Genomic DNA, 26,310 nt, shown 5'->3' with positions numbered 1-26,310 from the left:
CCCAGAACCATCTCGGAGGAGAACAGCCCCAGCTTCTTCAATTCATTCACATAACGGAAGTCCTTCATCCATGTAATTATTCTTGTAAATCTTTTCTGCACCCTCTCTTACCCTTCCTAATGACCACAATAGGACACAATACTGCAGTTGAGGCCAAATGAAAATCGCTTATTGTCACAAGTAGGCTTCAAATGAAGTTACTGTGAAAAGCCCCTAGTCGCCACTTTCCGGCACCTGTTTGGGGAGGCTGGTACGGGAATTGAACCATGCTGCTGGCCTGCCTTGGTCTGCTTTCAAAGCCAGCGATTTAGCCCTGTGCTAAACCAGTGTTTATCAAGATTCAACATAACTTCCTTGCTTTTGTAATCTATGGCTTTATTTATGAAACCCAGGATCCCGTATGCTTTTTTAACCACTTCCTCAGCCTGCCTTGTCACCGCCATCATGGTTGATCTGATCTTGGCATCCACTTCACTTTGCTGCCTGGACCCCATTACCCTTGACTCCTTTGTGTTGTATGTGACTGGTACCTTGTGTTAACTATTTCAACTTTAGGGCAGCACAATAGCGCAGTGGATAGTACTGCTGCCTCACGGCGCTGAGGTCCCAGGTTCAATCCTGGCTCTGGGTCACTGTCAATGTGGAGTTTGCACACTCCATGTTGCGTGGGTTTCGCCCCCACATTCCAAAGATGTGCCGGGTAGGTAGATTGGCCACGCTAAATTGCCCCTTAATTGGAAAAAATGAATTGGGTACTCTAAATATATACCAAAATCCTATTTAAACTTTGTCAAGTGTGGCATTAATAGGGAATATAGTTCCCATAAATGTGCAAAGATGTGCTTAATGTGGTGATATTTCTTTATCGCTCTTCAGGAATGACTTGCTTATGGTGTGTCGGCAATTGAACATGGAGGAATCAGTAGCAGAGATTATGCATCAGTTGGGAGCAGATGAGAATGGGAAAATCTCCTTTGAGGATTTTGCTCGCTGTCGTATGCAGTTGGTTTCTGAAATAAGGAAGGAAGAAGGTGAACTTTCAGTGAAGTCACAAGAATCTTGCAAAAAAAGAAAATTACGTGATCGGATAGCTTCGTGGCCAACCAGCAGCGATAACAGCCTTGGTATGTAGCTTGTAAAAATGAAAAAGATGAATTTTTACTTTTGTGTAATCCCTAGTTCACTCTTTGGTGCAGCATGAAAATATTCCACTCTCGATTAATTGCTCTTTTAGTAGTATGCCTCTGAATGTGTCATAATGTATTTGACAATGTCACAGTTGAATGGTGGTGGCTGTAACGTATATTGCTACACTTCAGATTCTCATTCTAAACTTGTATTGAATGCACAAAAAGAATTTCTTCAATGGGAAGATGTCTTTAAACATTAATTGCTTGCAGTGCTTTACTTAGGTTGGCTATGTTTGTCGCGATAGTCATCAGTGACGCAAAGGAAAGTATATATGGAATAAAACAGTTCTCCTAATTTCAATGTAAATTCTTAAATTATTTCAGTTGACTAGCTGTCATGGTTTGTGACTTAGTATTAATTTTGTAAAGCAGATGATTATTTCACTAAGATCAGTATTTCTAATTTTAATAGAACATTCTTCAAGGATCCAATTGTAGTTCCCATAGTGAATTTTATCCTTCTATCCTTGCAGAAATATGCACCTGCCAGACTGACAGTTACCACTTGCTTATTGGATTAAATGCAGTTTTATATCATATAATCTATATGCTTGGAAATGGTAAATATAAACTGTATAAACTGAAATAGCTGATATCTTGATTAGAAATTGAATGGTGTAAAGATTTTTTTACATTAATTTATATTAAATTCTGTTACAAGTCTCGGGTGAGGAAGGTTAACTTAAAAGTGAGGAGGTTATGCTATAGTGTGTTGATCAGAACCATCTGGAACAATGCTTCAGTTTTGGCCACTGAACCCCTGGAAAAATATATTTGCCTTGGGAGGGATGAGAGTACAAAATCACTAGAATTATTTCAGGCCGTAAAATTTTGAAATGAAATAGGCAGGAAATGCTGAAAATACTCAGGCCTCGGCGTCTGTGCAGAGAGAAACAGTCACCAGTTCAAGTCGATGGTATTTCATCAGGGCAAGTTGCATAAATTTGGTGTGTATTCCCTTGTGTTTAGAAGGTCGAAGAATTACTTAATTGATGCATTTTAAAAAGATTGAATAGGCTGGATAGAGAAACTTTATTCCTTTATGAAAGGGAAATGTAATATGATCTTTATTAGTGTCACAAGTAGGCTTACATTAACACTGCAATGAAGTTACTGTGAAAAGCCCCTAGTCGACACACTCCAGCGCCTGTTCAGGTACACTGAGGGAGAACTCCGAATGTCCAATTCACCCTACAGCATGCCTTTCGGGATTTGTGGGAGGAAACGGAGCATCCGGAGGAAACCCACACAGACACATGGGAGAACGTTTTTTTAATGGAAATCTTGAATTTGCTTCCCCAAAAGGCTGTGGGTTCTTGGTTGGATGAAATTTTCAAGAAAGAATGCAGTCAATAGATTTCTTATTTGATAAGTTATCAAAGGATTAGAAACAAGTGGGTAGATGGATCTTAAAAGAAGTGGCTGTGTGAATTGATCGTAATCTTAGAAAAATCCCTAGTTTTTGGAAATATCCCATCGGATTGGAAAACAGCAAATGTTAACATCACTATTCAAGAAAGGAGGGAGGACTTCCGGTTGCGGCTATGTGGAGCTAAGCCGCACGTTCGGCAGCTCCCGCTACTTAAGGACTTTTGGGCCGATTTGAGGGCCCCAAACGGCGCTGTTTCGACGAATCCCGGTGGGGGAAGGTGTCTAGAGGAGCATTCCCCATAATTTATGGTGCTCACCCGGAGTGGGGCAAAGGAAAAAGCTGCAGCAGCTCCCCAAGAAAAGCGGGGGAAGAAGGACAAAATGGCGGCCGGCGGAACACCCGAGGACTGGTGGAAGTGAGCGCAGGAGCAGCAGGCCTCTCTTCTGCGCTGTTTTGCTGCTGGACTCCCTGAATGCGACTACCAACAAGCTGCTTGGGACCCAAGCGGCCCAGGAGGCGTCCATTCGGGAGTTGCAGCAGCAGGCTGCTGAGAGGGAGGAGGAGGCCGTGGTCCTCGTGGGGAAAGTGGAGTTGCACGAGGCACTTCACAAAAAGTGGCAAGACCGCTTGGAGGAGCTGGACGTTCGCATGAGGCGAAAGAATTTGAGGCTCCTGGGCCTGGCGGAGGGGCTGGAGGGATCGGATCTCCCGGCGTATGTGACCATGATGTTGAGCTCGTTGATGGGAGCGGGGTCCTTCCATTTGCCCCTGGAGCTTGAGGGAGCACATAGAGTGCTGGCCAGGAGGCCTAAGGCAAATGAGCCCCCGAGGGCGGTGCTGGTGCGGTTCCATCGATTCAGTGACCGGGAGTGTGTGCTGCGCTGGGCCAAGAAAGAGAGGAGCAGCAAGTGGGAGAATTCGGTAGTGAGAATCTACCAGGACTGGAGTGCGGAGGTGGCTAAGCGGCGGGCCGGGTTCAACTGGACGAAGGCGGTGCTGCATGCCAAGCAGGTCAGATTTGGAATGCTGCAGCCTGCGTGCCTGTGGGTGACATACAAGGACCGGCATCACTACTCTGGTTCTCCGCCTGTACAAAGGCCCACGCTTCCTCCGGGGACTCGAACTAGGGCCTGGGGACACACTGGCCGTTGCTGTTTTCGCTGTTGCTGTTCTTTAACTTTGGCATGTGTGTTTTTTATACTGGTTTTCTTTTTGCTCTGTTTCCGGGTGGGTTTGTCTGTTGGGTATGGGTGTGGGGTATGTGGGGAATGTTGGGGGTTTGTATTTTATATGTTCTCTTCTGTACGGGGCTGGGGGTTGGGGTGAAACTGGATTTTGGGGAGCTGCGTCAGAAGGGTGGGGTGTGGCAGTGTGAAAGCGCGGGCTTTCCTCTGGTTTCCTGCGCCGCGGGCAGGGGGGGCGGAGCTGGCGGTGGGGGTGTGGCCTCTACTGGTTTTCTTTCCCGCGCTGAAGCGGTGCCAAGGAGGTGTGGCAAGAGGGGGATGACCCCATGCCGGGAGGGGATGGGTTTTGGCGGGAGCTGCCGGGGTCAGCAGAAGTCAGCTGACTCACGGAAGTACCATGGAGGGTGCGTCGCGGCTAGGAGGAGTCCTAGCCTTGGTTGGGGGGGGGGGGGGGGGGGGGGGGGGATACCGGGTTGCTACTGGAATGGCCAGGAAGGAGCTGGTGTGGGCCGGGGGGGTAGAGGAGAGGCATTATCGCCATGGGGAACGGGTCGGGCGGGGCGAGCAGGCCTGGGGCGAGCAGTCGGTAAGCTATGGCTAGCCGGCGGGGGAGGGGGGCGGGTTGCCCTCTGATCCGGCTGATTACCTTCTGATCCGGCTGATTACCTGGAACGTGAGGTGGCTGAATGGGCCGGTTAAGAGAACTAGGGTATTTTCTCATCTGAAGGGGTTGTAGGCGGACGTGGCTATGCTCCAGGAAACCCACTTGAAGGTGGCGGACCAGGTTGGTCTGAGGAAGGGGTGGGTGGAGCAGGTTTTTCACTCAGGATTGGACGCGAAGAACCAACACGGTAGCACTGTAGCATGGTGGTTAGCATAAATGCTTCAAAGTTCCAGGGTCCCAGGTTCGGTTCCCGGCTGGGTCACTGTCTGTGCGGAGTCTGCACGTCCTCCCCGTGTGTGCGTGGGTTTCCTCCGGGTGCTCCGGTTTCCTCCCACAGTCCAAAGATGTGCTGGTTAGGTGGATTGGCCATGCTAAATTGCCCGTAGTGTCCTAAAAAAAGTAAGGTTGGGGGGGGGTGTTGGGTTATGGGTATAGGGTGGATACGTGGGTTTGAGGAGGGTGATCATTGCTCGGCACAACATCGAGGGCTGAAGGGCCTGTTCTGTGCTGTACTGTTCTATGTTCTAACCGGGGGGTGGCGATTCTGGTGGGGTAGAGGGTGGCGTTCGAGGCGGCTGAGGTGGTGTCGGACAAGGAGGGCAGATATATTATGGTGAAGGGTAGGCTGCAGGGAGAGAAGGTGGTGCTGGTTAATGTATATGCCCCGAATTGGGATGATGCTGGCTTCATGGGCCGCATTCCGGACCTGGAGGCAGGGGGCCTGATCATGGGGGGAGACTTTAACACAGTGCTGGATCCCCCACTGGACCGGTCCAGTTCAAGGACGGGTAGGAGACCGGCGGCGGCCAAAGTACTGAGGGGATTCATGGCCCAGATGGGAGGGGTGGATCCCTGGGGGTTTGGGAGACCGAGAGCGCGGGAGTATTCCTTTTTCTCCATGTCCATAGGGTTTATTCCCGAATAGATTTTTTCGTCCTGAGCAGGGGATTGATCCCGAGGGTGCAGGATGCCATGTATTCGGCCATAGTGATTTCAGACCACGCACCGCACTGGGTTGATCTGGAGATGGGGGAGGCGCGGGACCAGCGCCCGCTCTGGCGCCTGGATGTGGGGATGCTGGCTGATGAGGTGTGTAGGAGGGTCCGGAGAAGTATTGAGGGGTATCTTGATACCAATGACAAAGGGGAGGTCCGGGAGGCTTTGAAAGCAGTGATCCGGGGGGAGCTGATCTCCATCCGGGCCCATAGGGAAAGGAGGGAGAGGAAGGAGAGGGAGAGACTTGTGGGGGAGCTCCTGGATGTGGACAGGAGATACGCGGAGGCACCACAGGAGGGGTTGCTGGGGGGAACGGCGTAGTTTGCAGGCCAAATTTGACTTGACCACCAGAAAGGCGGAGACACAGTGGAGGAGGGCATCGGGCGCGGTATATGGGTATGGGGAGAAAGCGAGCAGGATGTTGGCGCATCAGCTCCGTAGGCGAGATGTGGCTAGGGAAATTGGTGGAGTGACGGATGGGGGTGGGAATGTAGTGCAGAAGGGGACAGAAGTAAATGGGGTCTTTAGGGACTTCTACGAGGAACTGTACCGGTCGGAACCTTCGATGGGGAGAGGGGGGATGGAGAGCTTCATGAACAGGCTATGTTTCCCAAGGTTTCAAGAGGAGCTGGTAGAGGGTCTGGGGGCGCCGATAGAGTTGGAGGAGCTAGTCAGGGGGATTGGACAAATGCAGACAGGTAAGGCCCCGGGAGGGCAGCATGGTGGCCTAGTGGTTAGCACAACCGCCTCACGGCGCTGAGGTCCCAGGTTCGATCCCGGCTCTGGGTCACTGTCTGTGTGGAGTTTGCACATTCTCCCCGTGTCAGCGTGGGTTTCACCCCCACAACCCAAAAATGTGCAGAGTAGGTGGATTGGCCACACTAAATTGCCCCTTAATTGGAAAAAATAATTGGGCACTCTAAATTTATAAAAAAAAAGGTAAGGCCCCGGGGCCGGATGGGTTCCCGGTTGAATTTTATAAAAAGTATGCGGATCTGGTGGGCCCCCTGTTGGTGCGAGCCTTCAATGAGGCATGGGAGGGGAGGGCTTTGCCCCCGACGATGTTGCGGGCACTGATCTCTCTGATCCTAAAGCGGGATAAGGACCCCTTGCAGTGTGGATCATACAGGCCTATCTCGCTTCTCAATGTTGACGCCAAGTTGCTGGCAAAGATCCTGGCCACCAGGATAGAGGATTGTGTGCCAGGGGTGATGCACGAAGATCAGACAGGATTTGTCAAGGGACGGCAGCTCAACACGAATTTTCGGAGACTGCTAAATGTCACCATGATGCTGGCAGTGGAGGGGGAGGCGGAGATAGTGGTGGCGCTGGATGCAGAGAAAGCGTTTGATGAGTTGAGTGGGGGTACCTGTGGGAGGTGTTGGAGCAGTTCGGATTTGGGGAGGAATTCATCAAATGGGTGAGGCTGCTCTACGCGGCTTCTATGGCGAGTGTAGTTACAAATGGAAGGAGATCGGAGTACTTTAGCCTCTACCGTGGGACCAGGCAGGGGTGCCCCCTGTCCCCCTTGCTCTTTGCACTGGCGATTGAACCTCTGGCTATGGCGTTGAGGGAGTCAGGGAGATGGAGGGGTCTGGTGCGGGGTGGGGAGGAACATCGGGTATCGCTGTATGCGGACGATCTGCTGTTGAATGTGGCGGACCCAGAAAGGGGAATGATGGGGGTGATGGAGCTGTTAGCGGAATTTGGGGGCTTCTCGGGCTATAAGTTAAATTTAGGCAAGAGCGAGGTATTTGTAGTACACCCGGGAGATCAGGAGGAGGGAATTGGGAGGCTCCCGTTTAAGAGGGCAGTGAAGAGTTTCAGATATCTGGGGGTGCAGGTGGCCAGGAGTTGGGGGACTCTCCATAAGCTTAATTTTACCAGGCTGGTGGAGCAGATGGAGGAGGAATTTAAAAGGTGGGACCTGGTGCCGCTACCGTTGGCGGGTAGAGTGCAGTCCGTCAAAATGACGGTTCTCCCGAGGTTCTTGTTCCTCTTCCAGTGTTTGCCCATCTTTATCCCCAGGGCCTTTTTTAGAAAGGTGACCAGCAGCATCATGAGCTTTGTTTGGGCGCATGGGACCCCGAGGGTGAAGAGGGTCTTCTTGGAGCGGGGTAGAGATGGGGGGGGCTGGCGTTACCCAATCTCTCGGGGTACTACTGGGCGGCCAATGTGTCGATGGTGCGCAAGTGGGTGATGGAGGGGGAGGGAGCAGCATGGAAACGGATGGAGAGGGCGTCCTGTGGAGATACAAGCCTGGGGGCCCTGGTAACGGCGCCGTGGCTGCTCCCTCCTACGAGTGCTTTCGGGGGTCTGGGTCGGAGAGGGGAAGATATCTGATATCTACAAGGTTATGCAGGAGGTGGAGGAGGCGTCAGTAGAGGAACTGATAACTAAGTGGGAGGGGGAACTGGGGGAACAGATCGAGGACGGGACATGGGCTGATGCCCTGGAGAGGGTTAATTCTTCCTCCTCGTGTGCGCGGCTTAGCGTCATCCAATTCAAGGTGCTGCACCGGGCCCACATGACCGGGATGAGGATGAGTAGGTTCTATGGGGGTGAAGACAGGTGTGTCAGATGCTTGGGGAGTCCAGCAAACCATGCCCATCTGTTCTGGGCATGCCCGGTACTGGAGGAGTTCTGGAAGGGGGTGGCGAGGACGGTGTCAAGGGTGGTGGGATCCAGGGTCGAGCAAGGATGGGGACTTGCGATTTTTGGGGTTGGGGTGGAGCCGGGAGTGCAGGAGGCGAAAGAGGCCGGTGTGCTGGCCTTTGCGTCCCTAGTAGCCCAGCGAAGGATTTTGCTACAATGGAAGGATGTGAGGCCCCCAAGCTTGGAGACCTGGATCAATGACATGGCGGGTTTTATTAAGCTAGAGAAGGTCAAATTCGCCCTGAGAGGATCGGTACAAGGGTTCTTTAGGCGGTGGCAACCTTTCCTCGACTTTCTGGCTCAACGATAGGGTACTGGGACAGTAGCAGCAGCAACCCGGGGGGAAGGGGGAGGGAAAAGGGATGACTATGTTTGTTTATTTAATTTTAATTTATTTTTAAGTTCTCTTGTTGGGGGTGGGGGGGATATGATACATGCGTTGATACGGTCTGAGGGGTGGTACAGGTGTTATGGGTTATTTTGTTGCATTTCATTGTTGTTATATTTTATATTTTCTGTAAAAAAATTCCAATAAAATTATTTTAAAAAAAAAAAGAAAGGAGGGAGAACGAAGAACTAAAAAGTATTGAGCCTAACATTTGTCATTGGGAAACTTGCTGTAATCCATTTTAAAATACCCCCCCCCACATACTCGAGGAGCTCCGGGGAGGCTGACACCCCAAAGATCGCCACCAGCAGACATGGCTCTAGTTTGACCCCAACGATCTCTGACATAGGGCGGGATTCTCCGCCGGCGGGATGCTCCGTTTTTGCTGGTGCCTGGGGGTTTCCCGACGGCGAGGGGCTGCCCCACAATGGGGAACACCGTTGGCCGGCTGGCGTAACGGAGAATCCCGCCGGTGGGATGAGGTTGAAAAGTGGTGTGGCGGGGCGGAGAATCCAACCCATGATCTCAGTAAATGACACCCAGAATCCAACTAGCTTGGGGCAGGACCAGAACATGAGTGTGTGTGAATTGCAGGCCCCCTGAACAACACTTGCACCTGTCCACTACCTAAGGGAAGAACCCACTCATACGTGTCTTAGTTAAGTGCACTCTCAAAGCTCCAGGGTCCCAGGTTCGATTCCTGGCTTGGGTCACTGTCTGTGCAGAGTCTGCATGTTCTCCTCATGTCTGCGTGGGTTTCTGCGGGTGCTCTGCTTTCCTCCCACAGTCAAAAGATGTGCAGGTTTGGTGGATTGGCCATGTTAAATTGTCTTTGGTGTCCAAAAATGTTAGGTGGCGTTACTGGATTCCGGAGATAGGGTGGAGGTGTGGGCATCGGCAGGGTGCTCTTTCCAAGGGCCAGTGCAGAGTTGATGGGCCCAATGGCCATCTTCTATACTGTAAATTCTATGATTCTGTACTATAAATTGTATCAGGCTCAAACTAGTGCAGGAGGAGATAAAGTTCACCCTAAGCAGGATCTCACTCCACTCCTCTCCCTCAGACCCTGGGTCCAGCTCTAGTTCCCACTTTCCCCTTGCCTCTTGTCGTGATGGTTTCCCTGTCTCCAGCAAACACTCACATATGTTGGAGATCTTCCCTTGCCCCATCGCAACCCATGATAGCATCCTATCTATTAGTGTGCGTCTCAGCAACTGGAGGAACGAGGACAAATATTTATGAATAAAATTCCTCACCTGCAAATATCTGAATGCACTCTCCATCAGGATTTGAAAGTTCTCCTCCATCTCCTCTATCACAAACCTACCTTCCACAAACAAATCTTTGAACCTCTCAACCAGTCTTCTCCTCCATTGCTTCCAGCCCTGATGGTGCAAACATGATTATCACAGATTGGTGATGGTAAAGACATGTCCCCCAGTCCAAAATGTTGTTTAAACTGGTTCCAAATTCTTTTTTTGTTTTTTACGAACATTTTAGTAAGGCATTTATGGTTTAATAACAGTAAAATATACAAATGTAAACATAGTTCAGTGCGTAACACATCCCTCCATCTACCACTGTTCCCGCCTACTGGTTCCAAATTCTTAAAGTTGCCACTACCACCGGTCTCATTGAGAGTTTGGCCGGGGAGAACGGAAGAGGGGCCGTAACCAACGCTCTTAGACGTGACCCTACGCAAGAGGCCTCCTCCATCCGACCCCAACCCGCACTCGGCTCCTCGAACCGCCATTCCCAATGTTCGGCGCCCAGTAATAGAGCATCAGATCTGTCCTCTTCCCCAGGGAATTTACCGGGAACATCTCACTCTTGCTCATATTCAATCTATACCCTGAAAAAGATCCAAATTCTTTCAACAGTTCCATAACTTCTCCCATAACTGTGAGCAAATTAGAAATGTACAACAGATTATCCGTGTTAATCAACGCTCTATGTACCTTGCCCCCCCACACCTCTCAATACCTTTCCATTCCCCTGACGATCTAAGTGCAATGGCCAATGGTTCAATCGGTCGCGCGAACAATAGTGGAGACAGCGGACCCCTGTGTATTCTGAAATATCCTGAACTCACAACATTGGTCCGGACACTAGTCGTGGGGACATTAAATAGCAGTTACACTCAAGAAATAAAAGTAGGACCAAACCCAAATCGCCTCAAGATCTCGAAGAGGTAGCTCCACTCCACACAGTCAAATGCCTTCTTCGCATCCACGGAGATAATTATCTCTGGCACCTGCTCCATAGAGGGTGACATGACCACATTCAAAAGCCTCCTGATGTTGGACAGCTGTTAGCCCCTGACAAATCCTGTCTGGTCTTCAGAGATCACTTCTGGTGGGCACGCGCCAAATGTTTCGCCAGAACTGTAGCTAGTATTTTTGCGTCAGTGTTTAATAGTGAAATAGGCCTATAAGACCCACACTTTCAGGGATCTTTGTCCTTTTTCGGGATTAAAAAAATCAAGGCCTGCATCAGTGTGGCAGGCAGCATTCCTTTCAGCAGAGAGTCGTTGAACGTTCCCAGTAAGTGCAGTGCTAACAAGGCCGCGAACTGTTCGTAAAATTCGGCCGGAAAACCATCTGGCCCCCGTGCTTTCCCCAATTGCATAGAACCAATACAGTCTATAACTTCCTCCAACCCCAACGGTGCCTCCAACCTCTCCCTCTTCACCCTTTCTACCATTGGGAAGTCCAATCTGCCCAAAAATCGCTCCATCTCTGAGCTATCCTCCGGCGGTTCAGACTTGTATAGTCCTCGAATTTTAAAAAAACTAAAAAGCGGGAGGATAAAAGTGCTTATGGATCCAAGGCTGGATCGATTGAGTTCGAGGACTGGGAGGGTGTCAGCGGCTGCGAAGGAATTAAAAGGGTTTATAGAACAGATTTTGCCGGGGGTGGTTGATGTTGAGTACTCGGCGATAGTAATGCCGGATCATGCCCCGCACTGGGTGGACGTACGGGTGAGCAAGGAGGGGGGACAGCGCCCGCACTGGAGGTTAGATGTAGGACTATTAGCGGAGTAGGAGGTCTGTGTGCAGGTGAGGGAGGCCATTTGGAGATATGTGAAGATAAACGATATGCGGAGATCTTGGAAGCTATGGTATGGGAGGCGCTGAAGGCACTGGTGAGGGGAGTTTATCTCTATGTTTGGCACACAGAGAAGGCGGAGCGGGCAGAGATGAATAGATTAGTGAGGGAGATCCTCCAGGTAGACCGGAGGTATTCGGAGGCCCCGAAGGCGGGGTTGTTGAAGGAGCGGCAAAAGCTGCAGATGGAGTTTGGGTTGCTATCTACAGGGAAGGTAGTGAGACAGTTGAGAAAGGCGAGAGGGGCGGTGTATGAATATGGGGAGAAGGCCAGTAGGATGCTAGCACACCAGCTAAGGAAACGGGAGACGGTAAGGGACATTGGGAAAGTGAAGGATAGAGGGGGGAATATGATCTTGGACCCATTGGGTGTGAACGGGGATGTTTAGGGACTTTTATAGCAGGCTATATGAGTCGGGGGGAAGGATGGAAGAAGAGCTGGGGGGGGGGGGGGGGGTGGAAGGATGGAAGAAGAGCTGGTGGAGGGCCGAGGCGATGCAGTCGGGCAAGGCAATGAGGCCGGATGGGTACCCAGTGAAGTTTTATAAAAAGATGTCAGGAGTGCTGGGGTCCCTGCTGGTCAGGGTGTTTAACGAGCCACGGGAGCGAGTGGTGCTCCCCCCTAATGATGTCGATGGATGCCGAGAAGGCCTTTGATCGGGTGGAGTGGGAGTATCTGTCAGAGGTCCTGGAGCAGTTTTGGTTTGGGCAAGGTTTTGTGGACTGGGTCCGGTTGCTGTACCAGGCACCGGTGGTGAGCGTGCGGATGAACCTAGTGAGCTTGGATTATTTCAGGCTGCACCGGGGGACGAGGCAGGGATGTTCACTCTCCCCACTGTTGTTTGCCTTGGCTATAGAGCCACTGAGAGCGTCAAAGGACTGGTGGGGGATGGGGTAGGTGGCGCACAGGGTCTCGTTATTTTCGGATGACATACTTTTGTATATTTCAGACCCGCTGCGGGGGGCGGGATGGAGAGGTTATAGGGATCCTAGGGGAATTTGGCTGGTTTTCAGGGTTTGGCTCGATAAGAGGAGCAGATGAAGGTGGACATCCGAAGGTGGGATCTGCTCCCGTTGTCACTGGCGGGGAGGGTGCAGACGGTGAAGATGACGGTTCTCCCAAAGTTTTTGTTTGTATTTCAGTGGCTGCCTATTTTTATCCCGTAAGCTATTTTTTAAGAGGGTGAATATAGAACATAGAATATTACAGCACAGTACAGGCCCTTCAGCCCACCATGTTGTGCCGACCATTTATCCTAATCTCAGATTAACCTAACCTACACCCCTTCAATTTACTGCTGTCCATGTACCTGTCCAAGAGTGGCTTAAATGTCCCTAACCATTCTGACTCCACCACCTCTGCTGGCGCTGCATTCCACACACCCATCACTCTGTGCAAAGAACCTTCCTCCATTTGGGGCAGCACGGTAGCATGGCAGTTAGCATAAATGCTTCACAGCTCCAGGGTCCCAGGTTCGGTTCCTGGCTGGGTCACTGTCTGTGCGGAGTCTGCATGTCCTCCCTGTGTGTTCATGGGTTTCCTCCGGGCGCTCCGGTTTCCTCCCACAGTCCAAAGATGTGCGGGTTAGGTGGATTGGCCATGCTAAATTGCCCGTAGTGTCCTTAAAAGTAAGGTTGCTGGGTTACGGGTATAGGGTGGATATGTGGGTTTGAGTAGGGTGATCATTGCTCGGCACAACATCGAGGGCCGAAGGGCCTGTTCTGTGCTGTACTGTTCTATGTTCTATACCTTCCTCCAATCACCTGAAAATTATCTCCCCTTGTGACAGCCATTTCCACCCTGGGGAAAAGTCTCTGGCTATCCACTCTATCCATGCCTCTCATCACCTTGTACACCTCTATAAAGTCACCCCTCTGCCTTCTTCGCTCCAGTGAAAAAAGCCCTAGCTCCCCCAATCTTTCTTCATAAGACATGCCCTCCAGTCCAGGCAGCATCCTGGTAAATCTCCTCTGCACCCTCTCCAAAGCATCCACATCCTTCCTATAATGAGGCGCCCAGAACTGGATGCACTATTCCAAGTGTGGTCTAACTCTAGTTTTATAAAGCTGCAGCAAAACCTCGCGGCTCTTAACCTCAATCCCCCTGTTAATGAAAGCCAACACACCATACACCTTCTTAATAACCCTATCAACCTGGATGGCAACTTTGAGGGATCTATGCATGTGCACCCCAAGATCCCTCTGTTCCTCCACACATCCAAGAATCCTGCCTTTAACCTTGTATTCAGCATTCAAATTCGACCTTCCAAAATGAATCACTGCACATTTATCAAGGTTGTACTCCATCTGCCACTTAGCCCAGCTCAGCATCCTGTCAATGTCCTGTTGTAATCTGCAACAACCCTCAACACTATCTACAACTCCCCAACCTTTGTGTCATCAGCAAACTTGCTAACCCACCCTTCCACTTCCTCATCCAAGTCATTTATAAAAACCACAAAGAGCAGAGGTTCCAGAACAGATCCTTGCTGGATACCAATGGTCACCGACCTCCAGGCGGAATACTTTCCATCCACTACCACTCGCTGTCTTCTTTCGGCCAGCCAATTCTGTATCCAGACAGCCAAATTTAAAGAAGACTTCCATCTATATTGTACCATTCATGACCTCAGGACATTTCAAGATCTTTACAAATGAGCTTGGATATAATTATTATCATTATGCAGGAAACACAGCAACCAGTTTGCACACAGCAAGTTCCCACAAGCAGCAATCTGATAACGTCCAGATAAAAATTGGCTCTTATAGTAATGCCATAGGATCTTTTTAGGCCATCTGACAGAGCAGACAGGTTCACGGCTTTAACATTTTACCCAAAGGACAGTGCCTTCAACAATGCAACACTCCCTTGGTGCTGCACTGAAGTATCTGACTAGATTATGTGCTCAAATTCTGGATTGTTGTTCAAATTTCCCAATATCCATTTTCGACCTGTGAAGTTTCATAGCAGGAGTGGGAACCTATAAAATCATCTCTACACACTCCCAGGTTCAGCATGGCTCCAACAATACTTGTTCATTCAAACTTTTAAAGAGCTTCCCAGTGATAATGGTTTGATTTTTCCATTTCCCACACCAGCCTTTATTACAGCTTCCCTCACCTGAGTCACAGTTCTGTGCTGTAAGGCCATGTGGGCTGCCGTGGGGCAAACTCATTCCATGTCACGATGCTATGAGCACTGGACAGAGCAGACTATCATCTAGACGTTCTTTGGGTTTGTGTGGGCGGGTAAGACTCAGTGGGTAAAGAGGGTGCTGCTGGAGCGGGGTCGAGGGGAGGGGGGACTGGCCCTAGCGAATTTCAGGAACTATTACTGGGCGAACATAGCAATGGTCAGGAAGTGGGTAGTGGGGGAGGAGTTGGTGGGCGAGCGGGTGGCGTCGGTATGGACACTTATTTGTGGCAACCACTGGTTTGCACCGGGGGGGCTGGATGGGGGGGTTTCAGAGGTGGCACCGAGCTGGGATCGAGCAGTTTGGGGACCTGTTTATTGACGGCAGCTTTCTGTGCTTGGAGGAGGAGTTTGAGCAGCCCGGGGGCAATGGGCTCTGCTACCTGCAGGTGAGAGACGTGCACGGAGGCAGGTTTCGACCTTTCCGCACCTACCGCCCCAGGGGGATACAGGACAAGGTACTGGCGAGAACGGAGGTGGGAGAGGGGAAGGTCTCAGCAATTTATAAAGAACTCATGGATTGGGAGGGAATCCCGATAGAGGAGTTAAAGCGCAAATAAGAGGGAGAGTTGAGCAAGGAATTAGAGGTGGGACGATGCCCTGAGTAGAGTTAACGCGTCCTCGTTGTGTGTCAGGCTTAACCTGATACAATTCAAGGTGGTTCATTTGTGGCCTGAAATTAGCAGGTTCTTTGAAGGGGTGGAGGATAGGGGTGTGCGGGGGGGCCCCGCAAATCATGTCCACATGTTTTGGGAATGTCCAAAGCTTAGGGGATTCTGGCAAGGATTTGCCAATGTCATGTCCAGGTATTGAAGATATGGATGGTTCTGAGTCCAGAGATGGCGATTTTTGGTGTGTCAGAAGACCTGGGAGTCCAGGGGGTGAGAGAGGCTGATGTTTTGGCCTTTTCCTCCCTGGTAGCCCGGAGACGAATCTTATTGGCGTGGAGGGACTTGGAAAACCCGAAATTGGGGATACGGGTCAGTGACATGGCGGGTTTCTCAGGCTTGAGAAGATCAAGTTCACCCCAAGAGGATCAATGCTAGGGTTTGCCCGAAGGTGGCAGCCATTATTGAATTCTTTGGAGAAAACTAAGCTGTCAACGATCTAAGGGGAGACTGAGGAACTGTATATGTAAGCCATGTTGGCTGTGTTTGGTTGGTGGTTGGGTGGGTGTTCTCTGTTCTGTTGGCTATTTTCCTCTTGAAAATTGTTGTTAAAAATCATATATGCCGTAAAATATTTTCAAAAACCCCTAAAAAGTTCCATTAATCTCATCTGGGGCAGTAACCAGCCCCCCCCCCCCCATCTTTAACCAGAGATATTTCATGTGTGGCTGCCTGTCGTTTCAATTGGTGAGCCAATTATCAACTGGCTTTATCCCCATACTCCACTCTCGCCAACCGCGAAGCTGGATCACCGCCTTGATTCAAGCTCAAACATCATTTGTAGCCTCTTTCTCTCTGCCAACAATTCTGCCACAGGGGCCGTGGAGTACTGCCAATCCACCTCCAAGATTGAGTCTACCAACCTCTGCTTTCAACCCTGCCAGCCTTAATCTTGTGGGCCATGTACAAAATTATTTCTCCTCTGATCACTGCCTTCAACGCTTCCCAGAACTTGGAAGTTGAGACCTCCCCATTCTGGTTGGAATCTACGCAATTCCCTATGGCCAAAGTCACCCATTCACAAAACCCCTTATCTGCCAGGAGTGATGTGTCCAGCCTCCATGGTTTGTGCTGGACTCAGCCTGTCTCTAATCGGTAATCCACATAGTGTGGAGCATGGCCCGATATTACTATCACCGAGAACCCAGCTATCACCACCCCCGAGAGTAATGCCTTTCCCACTATGAAAAAATGTGTTCAGGAGTTAGACCTGGTGCACATGGGAGAAGAAGGAAAACTCCCTCTCTTTTGGGTGACTAAATCTCCATGGATCCTCCTCTTCCCTTCGCTCTCGCTCCCTCCCTCCCCCCATTCACTAATGCCACTGGTCCACCCGCCAGCACCCCACTCACCATAACATATCTCTCCTCCTCCCCCCCCCCCCCCCCCCCCCCCCCCCCCACACCCACACCCACACATGCACAAGGGTCTTTCAGAATTCTAGTAGCCATAAATGCCAAAATGCCAACCTCTTAAAATGATCAAGATCGCAACTCCCCTCGACCTTGAAGCAAAATTTGAGTGGAACATCTGTCCCACCCAGCCTTAGTCTCGTCTGGTCCCAAATTCACAAATGTTTCTCCTGCAAGAGGACTCCCTCCGTGTTCAATGTCCTCAAATGAGTAAACACCCAAGACCTTTTAACCGGACAATTAAATCCCCTAACATCCCACGTCACCAACCTAGTGGGGACCCTTCCTCTAGTAGAGTCACCCATATCTCCTCTGTGAGAACCCTCAACTAATTTCGAGTCCAGGCTCACCCAAGATGGATGCCGCCTCCACCCCTGCGTCGGTCCATACATGAAGAGACCCTCGTCGCCAGCATTTTATCTACCCCCCCTGCCCACCCAACACCCTTTTCCCCCCCTTCCCTCACCCTTCCAAACATCTGCTAACCGTTCCTCCGAGCTCAAATAGACACCCAATCCCTTCCCATCCCAACCCCAACACAAAACCCAACCAATCTAAACCCATTACCTCACCCATCAAGCAACATAGTAACCATTCCCACCTCAAGCCTCTAGCCACAGCCCCCATTAGCAAAACCGCTAGTCAGCGTCCCCCGTCCAGCAAGTTCAAAAGAGGAAAAAACAAAGAGAAATCCCAACCAGAAAGAGCCAGACACCCCAGTCTGTCATCCAAACCAAAAGTACACATTTAGCAAATACACACCCCTAATTGACCAATCAAACTATTTCTTCTCACACATGGTAAAATGGAGAACACAAAACCCCAAATAGCTAAAAGACAAACAGTGACAGGAACTATATACACAAACATGCAAATTTCGAAAAACTCCAAAAGAACATAACCACAATCAAATCTCTCCTAGTCTGCTCCTTCTCTCAGTCATTCGCCTCCTCGGGCGTATTAAAGTAATGGTTCTTGTTTTTAAACATGACCCACAGTCGAGCTGGATACACCATTCCGAATCGCACCTCTTTTTTTGTAAATTGCTTTCATATCCTCAGGGTGGACACCAGGTTTGGTGAATACCTCGCCAGGTAAGCTACCTTGCCTATGGAAATAGGGCCGTAAATAATGCACCTAAGAACCCCTATGCAAAGTCGCCTCCATCTGTACCCATATGGAGGCCTGATCACTGAAGCATCTCAACACCTTCTCAATATTGGCCGCCCAAAAGTAGAAAATCAAATTCGGCAATGCTAGACCCACCCGCCTTTCCCTCTGAAGAACTACTCTATGCATCCTTGGGGTCTTCCCGTCCATATAATGGAGGCTATCAACTTATTAATCCTAACAAAAAAGGATTTCAGGAGAAAAGTAAGGAGTCACTGAAAAATAAAGAAAAACCTAAGGAGGATGCACATTTTAATAGCCTGGACCCTGTTCTCTGAGGACAGAGGAAGGTTATTCCACTATTGCAAATCTGACTTAACCTTGCCCAACAGACTAACGCAATTCAATTTGTGGGGAAGGGCCCAATCACGGGCCACCTGCTTACCCAAATAGCCAAAGCTAGATCTGGCAAGCTGAAAAAGGTAGCACCCAGGTTGGCATCTCTCCCCGGGGATTCACTTTTCTTTAAACTCATCAGATTAAACTCGTACCCTGAGAAGAAGCCAAAGCTCTTCAGTAGCTTCATTATTTCATCCAAAGTGGTGACATAGAACATAGAACAGTACAGCACAGAACAGGCCCTTCGGCCCTCAATGTTGTGCCGAGCCATGATCACCCTACTCAAACCCACGTATCCACCCTATACCCGTAACCCAACAACCCCCCCTTAACCTTACTTTTATTAGGACACATGGTGCGTGACATAATGCAGCAGCCCCCCCCCCCCCCCTCACTTTCTTATCCTCCTCTACTTCCAGAGTATCTCGGAGCAATAGCCAAAAGTTCAAACGCGAGGGCAAACAGTAGGGGAGACGATGGACACCCCTGTTGTACTATTCAATAAAAAGTACCCTGAGCTCAAGGTATTAGTACGCACACTCACCATGGGGGCCTTATACAATAACAGGACCCTAGAAATGAACCCTTGCCCCACACTGGACCTCCCCAGAATCTCAAAAAGGTACCCCCACTCCATTCTATCAAAGGATGTTTCAGATTCCAGCATCTGCAGTAATTTACTTTGAACCACCCTATCAAATGCTTTCTCAGCATCCATGGATACGATCACCTCTAGCTCGGGCACGAAAGAGGTGGAAAGAACCACACTCGGCAACCTATGTATATTGGTATATTGGCCGACAACTGCCGGCCCCTTAACAAAGCCTGTCTGGTCTTCCTCAATCACCTCCTGAAGGCAGGGCTCCAAACGCAAAGCCAGCATCTTAACAAGTAATTTGACATCAGTATTCATTAATAATATGGGTCGATACGACACACACTCCGTGGGTTCCTTATCCTTTTTTAATATCAGAGAATTAGAAGCCTGCAAAAACGTGGCGGACAGCGTGTTTAATGACCAGGAGTCATTAAACATGTCCACCACCAATGGAATCAGTTGGTCTGCAAACTTCTTCTGAAACCTGATGGGAAATCCATCAGGGCTGGGAGCACTTTTAGGATCTCCTTCGGCTTAATGGGGCCTCCAACTCCTCCCATCTCTTTATCGCCCACCGGAAAGGCCAAGCCATCCAAGAACCTCACCATGTCCGAACTCTCCTCTGGGGGCTTCGACCTGTAAAGATCTTTCTAGAATGCTTCAAAAGCTGCATTCACTTTGACAGGGGTGGAGACCAAATTCACTCTCTAATCCCTTACCTGTATGATCTCCCTGGAAGCCGCCTGCCACCTCAGCTGGTTTGCCAAAAAATGATTGGCCTTCTGCCTATACTGGTTTGACAAAAAACCCCTTGAGCGCCACAGCTGGCTCACCGCCTTGCCCAATGGATAGCAGATCAAATTGCATCTGCAGCTTTTTCCTGCTTGCCGGTAACTCCAGTGTAGGGTCACGTGAATACTGGTAGTCTACTTCCAGAATAACATCCACCAGTCTCTGCTGCTCCTTCCTCACCGCCCTACCTGTCTGTGCCTTATAGGAGATTATCTCCCCTCCGATAACCGCTTTTCAGGGTTTCCCACAATGTGGAGGGCGAGACAGACTCCTTTTTGTTGAACCTAATGTATTCCTCAATGGCAATAACCGTGTACCCTCAAAATTCCTTATCACGAGCAGCGATGCATCCAACCTCCACGGTGAACACTGAGCAGGACCTGACTCCAGAGCCAAGTCCATAAGGGCGTGGAGCATGGTCTGAGATTAATATCACTGAGTACTCCGCTTTCCTCACCCGAAGGAGAAGAGACTTGCCCAGCAGAAAGAAGTCTATCCTGGAAAAAACCTTTGGGAGAAATCAGTAATTCCTTATCCCCGAGTGTAAGAGCCACCACAGGTCTGCCCACCCCCCCCTTGCCTGTTCCATAAAGGTCAACAGTGCCCTCGCTACCCCCGAACCAGTCGGTGCGTGTCCTGATCAAGAATGGAAGCCAGTAGTCTCCTAACAAGTGCTGCATTGTCCCAATTTGGCACATAGGTGTTTACCAATGCCACCAGCATGCCTGTCAAAGACCTGTTGGCCATCACAAATCTTCTGCTGGGATTGCCACGGTCCTGGTGGCTGAGGAAAGAACCCGTTGGTTAACTAAAATTGCCATCCCCCGGGCCCTTCCATTGAAGTCTGAGTTTAGATAACGAGATTGCCCTCCCCTCCCACTTCGGACCCGTTCCTTCTCCTCAAAGCTATGGAAATGAACGATAACTGCTTGTGGTGGTTTGTTCAGCTGGGGCTTCTGATGGAGTTCCAATAGGCCCTATCCAGCTCTGAATGGGACACAAGTCCACCATCCCCTATCATCTTCCCAAACAGCTGTGAGAAATACACAGAGATTCGGGCCCTCCATCCTCCAACAGCTCCACAAGGCTGAGGTTCTGCCTTCTTGAATGATTCTCGAGATCATTGACTTTGGCCCTCAATCTCTTGTTCCCATCAGCTACCATGGCCACCTCAGCCTCCAACGTGGCAGTTTGCGCACCATTTCTTCACAGAGCCTTCTCCACGCCCTCTAAAACCTTGCCATGTCACTTCACCATCTCAACGGTCTTCACCAGTCTCGATTGGACGGGACCCATGACATCCCCGATCTACTTTCGAAGGCTCTCCCACATCGTCTTCCACTGTTTCTCAAATTGCTTGTCAAATTCCTTCGACAGCACACCGGCAAGCATGTTCACCATTATTGGGTCAACTGCACAAGAAACCTCCATCATTTTCTCCACAGAGGAGCTACACGAAGCCTCAGTCCATCGATGAATTACCATCTGCAGGCTTCTTACATCCTTTTCTACATTGTTCTAGTAAAGGTATCTTGTGTCTCCAAATTGGTTAGTTTTTCTCTAGGAATCTGCCCCCCCAAAAAATAGGCAAAATGAGCTTAAAACAAGTACCCTGGCGGTAGCTGTCTTCTGTGTGAATTTTCCTCACATGCCACCACTGGAAATAGGTTTGAAGTAGGTTTTGTGGCAATCTAAAACATTGTTTGTGGCTCTTCCTTCATCTCTAAATTAATATCAAATTTATTTGTGTCTGTTGCTGTTTCCATCCCTAAGAGATCAAATATATTTAGTTGCTTTGGCTCAATATGACTTAAGTGTACTTTTAATTTCAAAGTTTATAAGGTGCTTTTTTTCCTCTAGGTGCAATGTCAGGAGCCAGAGAGAGCTGGGAGTATGATTCTGGAGCTCGAGACCTTCAGAGCCCAGAACTACATAATAGTCATCCAATGTTTCAGAAACTTTTAGAATGTGGAGGAGCTAGTCTGGATCAACAAGTCGCTCTGCAGAAACTCTTGGTACAGGCTTCACACATGAGCCATCCAAAGAGTGGCAGTTACTTGGAGCTCGCCAACACAGTGAGTGCTGCAAATATCATTAGTTGTATGTATCTATCTTCTCCCTCCCTCGCCTCACAAAGCAAATTGTTCAAATATGTACACAGCCTGGTTTTAGTGTACATCTGAGAGAAAACAATGAAAGGTGGAGAAATTAATTGACATTAATTAGAGGGCAATGTCATTGTACAGAAGGAGGTGTGAAGATTTCCAATTTGAATAAAAGTGGAAGTAAATTAATAATTTGAGGTGAGTTGCAGTGATTGAAAATGCTATGTTGAATTTAGAGGGACCAGTAGGAGATTGAACAAGGAAAATGGGCATTGAATTGAGAGTAGTGAGAATGAAGTGAAAGGATTTGCGGAAGTGGGAGTATCTCTGAAAGTGTTGAGAATTGATTAAGGTACAGTTTCTCTGAACTAGAATGGGATAAATTAATTTGTGTGTTTTGAGAACTTTTGGGGGAGTAATGCTTTGTCTGTTGAAAATCAAAAAGTTTCTTGTTTAATATTTATCTTCGCAGTGTTTCAAATGGACCAGAATGCAAAATTTTAAATTCGCAAATGAAAATATATACTGGGTCAATATGTTTCCTTTTGTTGAGAAAGTGTCATTATTTGAATGTACCCTTTCAGACTTTCATATGCTCTAAATCCAGTAGGTACACCCAGAACTTGTTAGGAAGTACCTATAAATCATCACGTATCATTGGTTTGTTGTATTTTTTTTTTCCAGCTGTCAGCTTTTTTATTGATGCTGTTGGCCAGACCTTTGCAGCATAGGTTAACCTATTTGTTAAGGTAATACCTTAAACTCATTGCTAGTTAGAATGCATCACTCTAGGAATCCCTGGATTTTTTTGACTAAACAGCTGATTTGAAGGTGCCTTCAGAGTGATAGAAATTTTCACCGGTGACTATGAACCAATAGTGATACATTTGCAAGTCAGGATGGTGTGCGATCTGGAGGGAACTTGCAGTTGGTGGTGTTTCCTTGCCCTTCTAGGTGATCGAGGATCATGAGCTTAGGAAGCACTGTCAAATATGCCCTCTCCAGTTTGATAAACCCAGCCATATCATTGATCCAGGATTCCATTCCCGGGGGCCTTGCATCCTTCCACTGCAAAAGAATCCTGCACCGGGCTACCAGGGACGCAAAGGCCAGAATACCGGCCTCTTTCACCTCCTGCACTCCCACCTCCGCTGCTACCCCAAAAATTGCGAGCCCCCCGCCCGGCTCAACCCTGGAACCAACCACCCTTGACAGCGTCTCAGCGACACCCCTCCAGAGCAGGGCATGCCCAGAACATGTGGGTGTGGTTTGCTGGGCCCCCAGAACACCTGACACACCTGTCCTCTCTTCCAAAGAACCGGTTCAGCCTAGTCCCAGTCATGTGCGCCCTATGCAGCACCTTTAATTGAATTAAACTAAGCCTCGCGCAGTAGGAGGAGGAATTCACCCTCCCCAGGGCATCCGCCCACGTCCCCTCGTCAATCTCCTCTCCCAGCTCCTCCCACTTATCTTTCAGCTCTTCCACCGAGGCCTCCTCTCCCTCCTGCATCACTTGGTAGATTGCCGAAATCTTCCCCTCACCAACCCACATCCCAGACAGCACCCTGTCCTGAACTCTCCTTGGGGGTAACAGTGGAAACTCCGCCACCTGCCGCCTGACAAACGCCATTACCTGCATGTATCTGAAGGTGTTCCCTGGGGGAAGGCCCAGCCTTCCCTCCAACTCCTCTAGGGTCGCAAACTTCCCATCGGGAAAGAGATCCCCCATCTGCCTGATACCTGCCCTGTGCCAGCTCAGAAACCCTCCGTCCATCCTACCTGGTACAAAACGATGGTTCCCCCTTATCGGGGACCAGACTGAAGCCTTCACCTCCCCCCTATGTCGCCTCCACTGCCCCAAAATTATGAGGGTAACCACCACCACCGGACTCGTGGTATATCTTGTCGGGGGAGCAGCAACGGCGCTGTCTGTCAAATATGCCTTGACGCTTTGCTACAGTGCGTCTTGAAGATTGTACATATTGCAGTCATGGTGCACCAGTGGTTAAGGGAATGAATGTTAAAGGGGTGGATGGATGCCAGTCAAGTGGGATGCTTTGTCTTGGATGGCGTCAAGTTTTTTGAACATTGTTGGAGCTGCATTCATCCAGGCAAGTGCAAACTATTCCGTCGCACTCCTGGTTTGTACCTTGTAGATGGTGAAAAGGCTTTGGGAATCGCGAGGTGTTGTTGACCGTAGAATTTCCAGCCTGACCTGTACTTGAGGCCATAGTTTTTAGATGGTTGGTCCAGTTCATTTTCTGTTTAATGGTGACTCTCGGGATGTTGGTGGGAAGGGATTCAGTGCTGGTAATGCCATTGAATGTCAGGCGGTGACACTTGGATCTTGGAGATGGCCACTAAAACAAATTGAAAAAAGTGACGTTACAGGAAAGCTGTGACCTGATTGGCTGGGAAGGGAATCCGCACTAAATTTGAAAAAATATTTGAAAAATAAATTAAGTAGAGACGGCTGGGCAGATAATGTACTGTAACTGTATGATGTGGGAGATGGTAGATCCCATTGCGAGCTGCAGTGACCGCATTTGCAGCAAGTGTTCGCAACTCAAGGAATTTCGGCATTGAGTCTGAGCTTCGGACACTGCAGCACATCAGGAGGGGAAAGAGTTACCTGGACATTTTGTTTCAGGAGCCGGTCACACCCTGTAGATTAAGTATCTCAGCCAATGGCCAGGGACAGCAGGGTGTGACTGCAAGTGAGACAGGTAGAGGAATCCTGAATTTTAAAATGAAGTAGCCTCAGCTCTTGACCTTGTCCAACAGATATGAGGTACTTGCTCCCTGTGTGGATGAGGAGAGGTTGGATAAACTTGGTTTGTTCATACAGGAACGATGGAGGTTGAGGGGCATGGACAGAGTGGATAGTCAGAAGCTTTTTCCCAGGGTGGAAGAGTCACGTTTAAAAAAAAAAATGAATAAATTTAGAGTACCAGTTTTTTTTTCCAATTAAGGAGCAATCTAGCGTGGCCAATCCACCTACCCTGCACATCGGGGTGAGACCCATGCAGACACCAGAACAATGTGCAAACTCCACACAGACAGTGACCTGGGGCCGGGATCGAACCTGGGTCCTTACCACCATGAAGCAGCAGTGCTAACCACTGTGCCACCCTCGGGGTGAAAGAGTCAATAGCTAGGGGACATATGTTTAAGGTGCGAGGGGCAAAGTTTAGAGGAGTAATGCGAGGGATTTTTTTTACAGAGAGGGTAGTGGGTGCCTGGAACTCGCTGCCGGAGGAGGTGATGGGAGCAGGTACGAAAGTGACATTTAAGGGGCGCCTTTGCAAATACATGAATAGGATGGGAATAGATGGTTACGGACCCCAAAAGTGTAGAAGGTTTTAGGTTAGATGGGCAGCATGGTCGGCGCAGGCTTGGAGGCAGAAAGGCCTGTTCTGGTGCTGTACTTTTCTTTGTTCTTTGACTGTATGAAGGATGAGCATTGCAGGAGGCCACTCAAGTTGAGGGAGCAAAAAGACGAGTGGTAGTGGTGGGGAACTAATTAGGGGAACTGATAGCATCCTGTACCAACAGGACCAAGAGTCCCGCATGGTATGTTGCCCACCCGGTCCCAGGGTGAGGGGCACCTCTGACAGGCTGGAAAGCATATTTGTGAGAGATGGGGAGGATCCAGTTGTTGTAGTCCACATTGGGACAAACAACATGGGCAAGACTAGGAAAGAGGACCTGTTGGGGGATTATCAGGAACTAGGAACAAAATTAAAGAACAGGTCCTCAACAGTTATAATCGCTGGATTATACCTGAGCCACATGCAAATTGGCATTCGGATGAGAAATTTGGGAAAGTAAATACATGGCTAAAGGAGTGGTGTGGGAAAGAGGGGTTCCATTTCATGGTGCACTGGCATCAGTATTGGGACAGGAGGGATCTGTACCATTGTGATGGTCTCCACTTGAACCGATCTGGAACCAGTATCCGAGAGGAAAGGATAAATAGTGTGTTCACAAGGACTTCAAATGTGGGGGGAGGGGGAGGCCTCAAGTGAAGTTAATACAGTTCCAAAAAACAAGTAGCAAGGCTGAGAGTAGATAAATAGTCAGGAATTCAACTCAGGAACTGCAGCTAATGGCTGAATAAACCAAAGGAGAAAAATAATAAACAAGCAAATAAAGCATCAGTACTGAGGGACACATCGGGAAGAGCCCAATTAAGAGATCTATATGCTAATGCACGAAGTGTAAGGAAAAAAACTAGATTAGCTGCAAGTGCAAATGCAAATTGAAGAGTATGATGTAGCAGCTATTATGGAGACATGACTGCAGGATGGTTGGACCGGGAACTAAGTATACGAAGAAACATAGAAAATAGGAGCAGGTGGAGGCCATTCAGCCCTTCAAGCCTGCTCCGCCATTCATTATGATCATGGCTGACAATCGAACTCAATGGCCTAATCCCGCTTTCCACCCATATTCCTTTGATCCCTATCACCCGTAGT

The 26,310-nt window shown here is 49.3% G+C and overlaps 1 protein-coding gene across 1 annotated transcript in view; it reads left to right on the top strand.

Annotated features, from left to right (window-relative positions):
- The window catches only part of LOC119970453 (colorectal mutant cancer protein-like), a 306,036-nt gene that overhangs the window by 1,709 nt on the left and 278,017 nt on the right, over window positions 1-26,310 (top strand). The window contains 3 exon segments of the mRNA XM_038805079.1: window positions 877-1,124; window positions 1,664-1,750; window positions 21,588-21,802. Of these exon segments, the coding sequence (XP_038661007.1) occupies window positions 877-1,124; window positions 1,664-1,750; window positions 21,588-21,802 (550 nt within the window).

This window comes from Scyliorhinus canicula, chromosome 8 (genome assembly GCF_902713615.1).
Source record: "Scyliorhinus canicula chromosome 8, sScyCan1.1, whole genome shotgun sequence".
Taxonomy (NCBI): domain Eukaryota; kingdom Metazoa; phylum Chordata; class Chondrichthyes; order Carcharhiniformes; family Scyliorhinidae; genus Scyliorhinus; species Scyliorhinus canicula.
This window is presented reverse-complemented; position numbering and strand designations above follow the sequence as displayed.